General features: G+C 57.0%; 1 protein-coding gene across 2 annotated transcripts; it reads right to left on the bottom strand.

Annotated features, from left to right (window-relative positions):
- Positions 1 to 934: 934 nt before the first annotated feature.
- On the bottom strand, positions 935 to 9,823 carry CLK2 (CDC like kinase 2). 2 transcript variants are annotated; one of them, XM_072846930.1, is made up of 13 exons: positions 9,623 to 9,823; positions 7,791 to 7,960; positions 7,375 to 7,609; positions 5,525 to 5,621; positions 5,111 to 5,177; positions 4,596 to 4,712; positions 4,193 to 4,359; positions 3,620 to 3,714; positions 3,114 to 3,243; positions 2,677 to 2,759; positions 2,365 to 2,444; positions 2,054 to 2,144; positions 935 to 1,617 (listed from the first exon to the last, which is right to left on the bottom strand). In XM_072846930.1, the coding sequence occupies exons 2-13, from the start codon at positions 7,958 to 7,960 to the stop codon at positions 1,435 to 1,437; spliced, it is 1,515 nt and encodes a 504-aa protein (XP_072703031.1). In that variant the 5' UTR covers positions 9,623 to 9,823; the 3' UTR covers positions 935 to 1,434. The 2 variants fall into 2 exon arrangements, with proteins under 2 accessions (XP_072703031.1, XP_072703033.1); XM_072846932.1 differs by having other exon boundaries at positions 5,525 to 5,618.
- Between the last annotated feature and the right edge of the window lie 193 nt (positions 9,824 to 10,016).

Genomic DNA, 10,016 nt, shown 5'->3' with positions numbered 1-10,016 from the left:
CTCTCGTTCCCTGGCACACACCACCTGGCCAGCTGCTGCCTAGCCGAGCGATACCGCAGGAGGCAGGTGAAAGCTTCCAGCCCAAGCTCTTTAAGTTAGGAGCACAAGCTCATGAGGATGACTCAATGTCACCCCTCCTGAGACTCCCACACACTAACTCCAGGTGAAGCCGGACTTTTCCTTTATCCCTCTGTGTGATGACAGTCTGCCAGAGCCAGGACACAGTCTGCCACAGACAGATGGTGCCACAGCAGAGCGATAAGCTCTGGCAGAACAGACCATGAGTGTGTCTGCTCCGTTACTGACACCACCCCAGCGAGACTCTCCCAGACATGCTGGCAAAGCATCTACACAGAGCTGCCATCAGGTCTGAAACATCCCCAGTGATTCCCACGGAAAAGTCCAAGCCAAGGCCCCAGCCTCACTGCAGAGCTGGTAAGCGCCAAACAGGCACAGGTAGACGCTGGGGTACGTGTTTGACAGCCGACTGTGGGCACCTGGACACCCCTTTTCCAACAGCCATCACCAGTAGCCAGCACTCCACCCCATCCAGGGAGTGAGAAGTTGCTCTAGTAAAGAGAACACGTATCTTGAAGTACCCACTGTCCTCCTTTTTCTATATCCCACCTCAACAGTGATCACAGGGCACGATGAAGGGGCCAGCCTGTGTTTTGCTGCCCCTCACACCAGAATCTGCTCAGGTCCAGCTGCAGCCCTCAGAGGGCCAAAAGCAGCTCATACCCGGTGCAAGCTCAAACCCTAGTCCAGCATCCAAGCTTGGGAGGAGTGGTGCAGGTGGATAGAGCTGGCTTCATTACTGACGTTCCCTGGACCACGAAGCGCCTTTCATCCCACAAGAGGATGCGCCTTCCTTCCCTCTCTGCAGGGCGCAGCACACAGCCACTGCACATCAGGAGCACACCCGACCAGCAGAAGAGGGGCTGCTGCTGGTCCAAACCCAGACCAGGTGGTTTATTCACTTCATATTTATTTTTCACAAAGACTGTACAAAATTCTTATAAAACTCTGGTGTGGGGATGGGCTATGACATTGATCCAAAAAATAATTCCCATGCAGTCCCACCAGTTTCATAACTTACAAGGAAACAGATAAGCTACAGAGAGCTGCGAGTCCTGGAGTATTTACACCAAGGAGGGCAGGAGACAAAGCAACACGTGAACAGAGGTATTTACACTATGGACACACAGGCCCCCTCGCCTCACGATAATGGCAGCAGCAACAGCAGGTCAGGCCTGTGGTGCTCAGAGGCCGATATAGAATATGGGCTATTTACAGTATCTCACATATTAACAGCTTTACAAAGGTGTCCAGGGAGTTCTTCTCATGTATAAAAAAAAGCACCAAGTGTCTGAATAGAAATCACACAGGCCTCCACGGGGGCTAGAATCTGAGGGCAGGCTGGCACCTGTGGCGTCACCGGCTGATGTCTCTGCTAGAGTCCCACATTTTTGTGCTCGGTTCCATCTCCAACATGTCAAAGAAGGGGTGCTTGAGGGCTTCGGCCAGGGTGACGCGCTTGGACGGCTCGTACTCCAGCATGCTCTCAATGAGGTCAAAAAGGCGGTGATGGTCCTCAGCCTCAGAGGTCAGGTATCGCTGGGGAGATGGAGGGGAGAGGTTAGGGCCAAGGACGCTGCACCCTGTCCCATCACAGTACATTCCCTGGGCTGAACGGCTAAGCTGGGCTGAACGGCTAAGACTGGTTTGTTCAGACCATCACTCATCCTAGACCTGAACTCTGGGCCGCTGTACCAAGCACGGAACTGCCGAGTTTCCCCCCACCCGCCATCTTTCCCAGGCACTTCCTCGTGCCCTCCTCCTCCTCATCCACTTCAGATTAAGCTCAGGTTGATGGAGTCTTCCTAGTTTATGCCTGGGACAGCCAAGGCTCCTTTGGGAAGATACTGGTCTGACCCTTTCGGTGGCCCAACCTTGCCCACAGGAAGAATCTTCACAACTGGGGCAGGCACTATAAGACTCTGCAATGAGAAAAGGATAAAGCAACCAGACGCTCCTGCCCACCCCACCTTACCCGCAGCGGCTTGCAGTTTTCCCTAACGTAGCGGCCAGCAGAGGTGTTCTCGTCCCAGTCCAGGCGGCCATGGTAGAAATATTTCTGTTTCCTGTCAGAGTAAGAGGTGGGAACAGGTTACACCCAAGCACAAAACGTCTTGCAGCAACAGCAATGCGCCAGCCCTGGCAGCACACACTACGCAAGACACGGCAGCAGCACGGACAACTGGCTCAGCAGGCAGCTTCAAAGCTTGATCCCTCAGAGAGAACTGCTATACGTGAAGCAGGAGAGCGCTGGCAAGCCTGCGGTGCCCGGCCAGCCTTGCTCACCTTGTCTTCCGGATCATCCGAGAAGGAATTGGCCCCAAGATCCTCTCCATCATGGCCAGGTGCTCCCGGTTGTCATGTGTCTGAGAGAGAGAAATGTAAAGGGAAGGCAGGGAACAGATTCCAGCCGTTCTGCCTCCAGCCCTGGGCGTTCCCCAGTTCAGAACCCCTTGCTGGGCAACATCTCGGTTGTCTCTACAAGACTGCAGTGATGGAGGGAACCCCATCAGTCCCAGAGGCTCCTGGCTGTACTGGGAAACAGCCAGCATCCTCTTTCATCAGTTGTGAGGTAGCCATACAGCACACAGTTCTCACCTGAAACAGGGTGAAACCCACATAATACTCAAAGATGATGCAGCCAATGCTCCACACATCACAGGGCTGGCTCCAGCCAAGCTCTAAAAAACAATGTTTTTTAAATAAAAAATCCAGTTATGGCCTAAGATTCCAAATCCCTCTCCCTCGCCCTTTTAAAAACAAAAAACTGGAAAAACAATTCCCATTCCAGCCAGGCTCCTGATACGCTGGTGGCAATAACGCCCAGCTGGTAGCAATGCCAAAACACTAACTTGTAAGTTGTTGACCCTCCCAGAAAACAAGAGTATGTTAAATAAAGCACTTCCCATCTCCCAGGGTAAACCCAGGACAGCTACTGAACGATGTGGAGGCAAAATGCTCCTTCATCCAGCAGGCAGCACCCAGTGCCCTCGAGGCCAACGCCCGCCTCTGCAGAGAGACCAAGCAGTACCTACCCAGTATGACTTCCGGGGCCCGGTAATGCCTGGTAGAGACAATCGTGCTGTGGTGCTCATGATCAAACGTAGCACTGCCGAAGTCCACCACTCTGATGGCTGTGCTCTTCACGCTCCGCTCATCCCGCTTCTTCATGAGGGAGAATGGTACCAGTTACTCAGGAGTTTTGAGATGCAGACTTAGCCCCTTCCTTACACAGCCGAGGCTTTGCCACAGGGCACCACGGGAGGGGAAGGCTTCGGAAGGTACGTTACTGCTGGCACAGCCTCGCAGTACAACCCCCAAACAAACTCTCACCATCCTGCAGGTAAGCCTGTGGTCCCTATGGCTTACTTATAGACTACACAGGCCGTTCATGCAGGATACAGGCCCTGAACAAGTGCATGAACGTTGCTAGTCAACCCTGTGTCTCCCGGGGACATGTTGCGATGCCTCCCACCTGCTGACAAGGTCAGGGATACCAAGAACCCAAGAGAAGACCTCTAACACAAGGCAGCGCTGTTACCTTTTCCAGGTTATAAGACAGTTCGTAGTCAGAGTTCACGAAGAGGATGTTCTCCGGCTTGAGGTCAGTGTGAGTGAGTTTATTGTCATGCAGAACTGAGGAAGCAGACAGAGTCAGTCAGGGTGATGGAACAGAAGCACAGTGACGCTGCACCCACCCGAAGAGCGAACATCATTAATTCAGTTTGCTCATACTGGCACCAGTTTAGCCCACATTTAGAACTGGGTGTGAACAGTCAGGCTACTCCAGGCCAAGACGCTTTGGCAGAAGCGCAAAGATCTGATCATATCGATCACCAGAACGCGTGTGTGGAGGTGGATGCTCAAGTGCCCTGAGCTACTGCCAGCCCACATACATCGGAAAACATTACAATCAGGAAAAGAAAAAGGATTCATTCCAAGCACGCATTCACCACTGGAGGGGCAGGAAGGCTCAGTCTCAGAACTGGCACAGCAGCACCGCAGCAAAAACTCGCTGCTTTGGGCCACCAGTCGCAGAACTGGCATGGACATTGGGAGCTTCACAGGTCTCCAAGTCAGTCAAGGACCAGCGGAGAGAGCAGTGAACACTTACATTTCACGGCCTGGCACACCTGGTAGGCCATGTGCCGTACTTGGTGGATGGGGTAAGGCAGATAGTTGTTGTCCTTCAGGAAATCAAAGGTGCTGAGCCCCAGCAGTTCGAAGGAGATGCACATGTGGCCATGGTAGTCAAACCAGTCAAACATCCTGACACAAAGACTGAGAGAAAAATTCTGATTCGGGACAGATCTGCACACAGCACTCAGCTACCCTATCCCCATGCCAGGCTCCTCCTTTCCTTGCTTGGTCTGTATCCCACTGCAAGCCAATATGCTTCCAAAAACGAGCTACAGACGAATTCAGTCACACAACATCAAGCACCTCTCTCATCCTATCCCTGTAACTGTGCTAAGGCAATGCTTGCCCTTCCATTTTAACACCAAGAGCACACTCACTTCGTGTTCTCAGGATCCTTCTCGTTGATTTTCTCCAGCACGTTAATCTCCAGTCGAGCAGCCTCTTTGTATTTCTCTACATTTTTAATAATTTTGAGAGCAACACGTGCACCACCCCTAGGGAGAAACAGGAAGAAAGCGCAAGATCACCCCTGAGCTGGGTCAGAGAGCCTGTGCCCTGCAAAAAGCGCTTTCTGATCCAGCCTTATCCTGTGAGTTGTACAGCACAGCCTTCCACCACCCTTGCTCAAGCCAGAAGGTGGCTGTTAAGGGGTGTCTGCCAAAGCAGTGCCTTTTCCCTCCCTACAAACAGCCCTGAGGCTCCCCCCAACCCCTCTCCAACACATGGACGACCCAAGAGGGCGAGTGCCGAGACCAGCGGAGGAATACTGGAAACCAAGAGACTCATTTGCACCCCCAGGCTCCCACGTTAAGCACGAAAGGCTTCGTCGCCAGCTGTGGCCTCTCTTTTTCCCTCACCACCACGTCCTTCCCCATCCCTGGCGCAGACGTACCTCCGGTGATCGATGCACTGCACCACTCTGCCGAACGTGCCTTCCCCTAAGGTGCTAATAATTTCATCTGGGAGGGAGAGAAAGAGAGGAAGGCAGATGAGAGAGTGAGCACGACCTGGATGCAGCGCATACACAAGGCAGAGGAGAATGCATTGCAACACCTAACCTGCACACAGCTTGAGAGACCGGAGCAGCGGAAGGCTGACACCGGCTGCACAAGGCAACTGCCCTAGTTCCCTGGCACTTCAGTAACAATACAAAATATAAACGTAGCTTTAACAAAAGGGGAAGGAAAAGGAGAGGGTTTCTCTTTAATAAACAATGAAAATAAAATGAAACAGAAAGATAAGACAGATCTGCGACTGCGATGGGAGCTTAACTAGAGAGCTAAATTATGTTACGATTTGGCTGTACATCTTTCTTGTAGCCAGTCGCCGACGCGATAGATCAGATGCCCCTCGTCGTCGTCCTCCACACTCTTGGCCCTTCTGCTGCTCTGTCGACTCCGCTGCTGGCCCAGGCAGACAGGGAATTCATCATTCACCAATCAGATTTTCAAACCAGCGCAGCAGCCAGCGTCACGCATTGGTTGGTTTGGAAATTCACATGGTTGTTTGAGGAGGGGTTGCAGGAGGAGATTCCCAGCCAATTCATACGGCACAGAGGAATATATAACGATAGGGATATTGCAAGGGAACATGTCAAGATACAACACACTAGCTCAGAAAAGAAAAAAACAGTTTGCTTTTCGTTGTAGCAAAAAAAAAAAAAAGAAAAAAAAGAAAAAAAAGAACCTACAAACAGCCCCACCCGAACCAGTGTGAGAGCAGAGACGGTCAGAACAAGGGCTAGCGGAGGGGCAGTGGAAGGGGCCAGCTGCTCTCGCTCCTAGGGGGGCTCGGAGAGGAACGGCACTGGCCTTCGGGTCCTGGATAATGCCAAGAGAGCACGCCGAAGCACAACTCTGCAGCCGGGTGCTCAGTGGCCGCGGGGAGAGGCTCACTTCAGCCCCACGGCAGCCACTGAGGAAAGGCAGCAGAAGGCAGGTGCTGGGAAGTCCTGCACAAGCAAAGGGCCAGGCTGCCCCACACAGGCACTCCCCATCCCATTCCAACAACCGCCCACATAGCTTCCCCCAGCCCCAACACTCAGAAAAAGATGAATTCAGAGATTTCAGAAGCAACTCTCGTACAACGATCCGTCCAAAACCAGAGAGAATTTACGAGTGACTGCCTGGGGGAAGATGTGACACTTCTGCCTAGACCCTCCCCCAAAGAAGCTGATCCTGGAAGGACTCACTTCCAGGAGAGAAGCAGAGGCCCAACAGGGGAATAGGGACAGCCTGGGATGAGGCAGATAAGAGGTTTATGCCAGAGAAGAGAAAATTCCTGCCTTCAGTTCTTCAGCTAAGTATCCCCACACCTGGGAGCAACCAGCCAGCAGACTTGGGACCCGAATCCAGCCCACAATCCCATCCCTGGACATACAGCCAGAACAGACCAGACAACACTGAGAGCTCCACACACAGAGCAGAGAACGTGTCTGGGGTCTAACAGAAGTGGAAGGTGAACAGCAGAACAGACAAGAAGAGAAAGCCAGGGACACTGCTGGGAAGAGCCTGTGACGGTTGCTGCCTCCACCTGAATTGACCAGTCCACAAGCTCTGCTCCTTTGCAAAGCACCTCGCACGACATCCCACGTCAGCTGGGCCCACCCAGAAGGATCCTGCTCTGACACAGGACCTAACCCTCAGAGACGGGGGCTTCCTGCCACAGAACACAGGCCCGAACCAGGGACCATGGGGACCAAGCCGCCTGTCGCAGGCAGACCGAGCTCTCTGGGACCAGGATCAGCTGAACGTTTGCTGTACAAACCTCGCACAAAAGACTGCTTGGCTGGGGTTCCTAGACAGCTCTTAATGAGCATCACCAAACAAAAGCAGCGCTCTGCAGGGATAAAGGAGCTGAGGACTGCAGCACCACCCCGGGGACATGCCAGCCTCGCAAGGCACGCCTGTCCTCCTCCCACCTCTGAGCGGGCAACACTAAGAGAGGGTCTGAGCCGCCTGTGCCCAGCTGGCACAGGGCAGCCACTGCCGAGGCGCATCAGGATGGTGGACAGGAACTGCTGTCTGCATCAAAGGCTTTCTACGCATTTCTCAAGCTGAGTCCGAGAGAGCGTTAGAAAGTGAGTTTTCTACTTACCCAGCTCGCCACCTGGGAGAGAAAGGTTACAGGGGAGGCCCAGCACAGCAGGATACTCACCGATGAGGAGCGACTAAAGGACCGGCTGCGGCGCCGCCTCCGCCTGTGCTTACGCCGGCTGCTTTTGCAGCTCCGGTAGCTGCCCTCACGGTCCCGGGAGCGTCGGTACTCGTAGGAATGACGGTACTCGGGTTCATAGTAGGCTTCCCCTCGCTCGCGGCTGTAATCATTCCGCCGATAGCTGTCACAGTAACGCCGGTCGTAGGCCCTCCTGTCTGCTGAGTGGTCGTCGTAGCTAGGGAGGGGAAGCAAGCCGAGGGGATTTGATTACAAACACCACCTGGGAAGTTACAGCTCGGAGCACACGAGAGAACAGGGCCCAGGCCACCCAGAAGCTGGGCTGACCACAGCTGCCTCCGGCCGAGCTGGAGAAACACCGCAGGGGTCAAGGTCCCGCCTTGTCTTTGCAGACTCACCTCCTGGATCGAACGTGGTAACTGTCTTCCCGACGGTGCCGACGGTCACGCTCGCTGCTGCTTGATCGCGACCGTGTCCGCCGTCTCTTGTGTTTGCGACTTCTGTAGCGCTCGTGATAGCTGCCTCGGCTGCTGCGCTCCGACGAGCGGTACCTTCTAGAGTGAGGCATCTACAGGGACAACAGACAGTGACGACTTTGTGAGGCAATTGCCAGGGAGAGAAACCAGCGCAGATCGTCAGTGGCCAGGGAGCTGCTAGGGCAAGGAGAGGGGAGGCAAGCAGCAGCGTGTCTGAGTGTGCAGGGTGGATTTGAGAGGGAGGGGATGAATTTCTGAGATCCCAAAACCCCGTACAAGAGAGAATGCGACCACCCACATGGGCTGTGCTTGCTGCAGTTCTGTTTTCCATGTTACTTTCCCCTCTTCATGCCCATCTCTACCAGCCACAGCTCCAGGAGCAGCATTTGCACCTTCAGAGCTTCCACCTTCTCTCTTTAAACTAACGTGCTCCCCAGGAAGGAGAGAAGCACCACCAAGGAAAACTGAAGGAAGGCGAAATGGAGCTCAGGATACCACGGGTGCTTGGCCCAAAGTCCTTGCGCACCAGTACTGGAGACACCTAGGCAGGCAGCTCCTGAAGAGACGTCTCTCTGGTTTACTGCCAAACAAGTGACATCTACGCTTCCCACTGCAAGCCCTACAGCATCCAGGGAGCAAAACCACCCTTTCTGCATGCAGAGGCGTTAACAAAGCCTAGTAGGCCCTACCATCAGAGGGAAGAAGTGCTCACCTCTACCTCTCTGGCGGGACACGAGAGTCAAGAGCGAAGGAGAAAATCCCTCGGTAAGATGGCACACCAGGTCCCAGCCCTGAAATTCTAGTTTGTAGGATCCCGCTCCCATCGCCAGACCTCACTCCACAACTCTAAGACATTCCCCGCACGTATTTTGGTTCTGAAACATCAGGCAGCTCAATCTGCCTCATTCCACAGGCAAGAGGCTGGAGCTCCCTCTGTCCACAGACCTCCCACCGGTGATTTTTTCCCCCCAAAAGGCACCCTCAGGCAGCCGGCTGCCTTCCCGCACCCACACCTACACCGACATGACAGGCAGGGCTACCAAAAGGCAAAACCAACCCGGTGATGCGGTGACCCGGGGTCACGGACTCGTTACACCCGACCGAGCTTCACCCTCCAGAGCAAGGCCGGGCTCTGCGGGGCCGCTCACGCTCCCCCCCCCCCGGTTCGGCGGCTCCGCAGCCGGGTCTCGCTGCGCCCACGGCGGGCGCCGAGCGCAGCACCAGGGCACCGCTTCCAGCCTCTAATTAAAAGCCGCGTATGAAGGCGACGCTGGCGGCCCGCCAAGGCCGGGCACCCTCCTTGGGAGCCGGCGAAGCCCGCACCGGGGCGTTTCGCAGCAGGTCTGGAACCGGTTTGGGGACGATGATGGCGGCCGCGCTCGCTGCCCTGCTCCGCTGCCGCCGGCTGGGGCCTCCACCGTGCGCGGGGCCGCGCCGAGCGCCAAAAGCGGAAGCAGCGGGGGCCCGGCCGCCAAGCGAGGGACGGGGCCCGGACACCGGGAGAAACCGGAGCCGCGAGAAGGGGGGGGGCGGGTGGGGAGCCTCCCGCCCCGGTGCCCCAGGGCCCGGCCGCGGCCTCCTCGGGCCATCCGGCCCGGTCGGCCCCGCCAGCGCCTCCCCGGAAACGCCCGGGCCGCCGCGGCCCTGCGAGGAGCCGCCGGCCCGGGCCTGCCCCGCACGGACCCGGGCCGCCCCCGCCAGCCACGGAGGCCGCGGCCTACCCCCGCCCCGCCGCGCCCCGCGCCCCGCCGCACCGTCCTCGCAGCCAGCCCGGTGCGCTTGTCCCACAGGAAATCCGTGATGGCGGCCGTGGGCCCCCGGGAACCCCGGGCCCCGCTCCAGCTGCTCCGGCTCCGCCGCTCGCTGCCGCCGCGCCCCGCCGCGCCGCCGATCCGGGTCCCCGCCAGGCCGCGCGCAGCTCGCCGCGGCGCCGCGCACGCACGCACTACGCACGCACGCACGCGGTGCGTCACGCGGCGCGGCGCGGCGCGCGCTCCGCCCCGCTCCGCTCGCAGCGGCGGCGGGGCGGGGCCGGGGGCGGGGCCGGGGGGCGGGGCGCGGCGCCGGCCGTCGCCCTCGGAGCCCCGCCCGCCCCGCCCCGCCCCGCCCGCCGCGGGGTCCCGCGCCGCCGCCGCCGCCGCCGCCGCC

Source organism: Ciconia boyciana, chromosome 26 (assembly GCF_034638445.1).
Source record: "Ciconia boyciana chromosome 26, ASM3463844v1, whole genome shotgun sequence".
Lineage (NCBI taxonomy): Eukaryota > Metazoa > Chordata > Aves > Ciconiiformes > Ciconiidae > Ciconia > Ciconia boyciana.
This window is presented reverse-complemented; position numbering and strand designations above follow the sequence as displayed.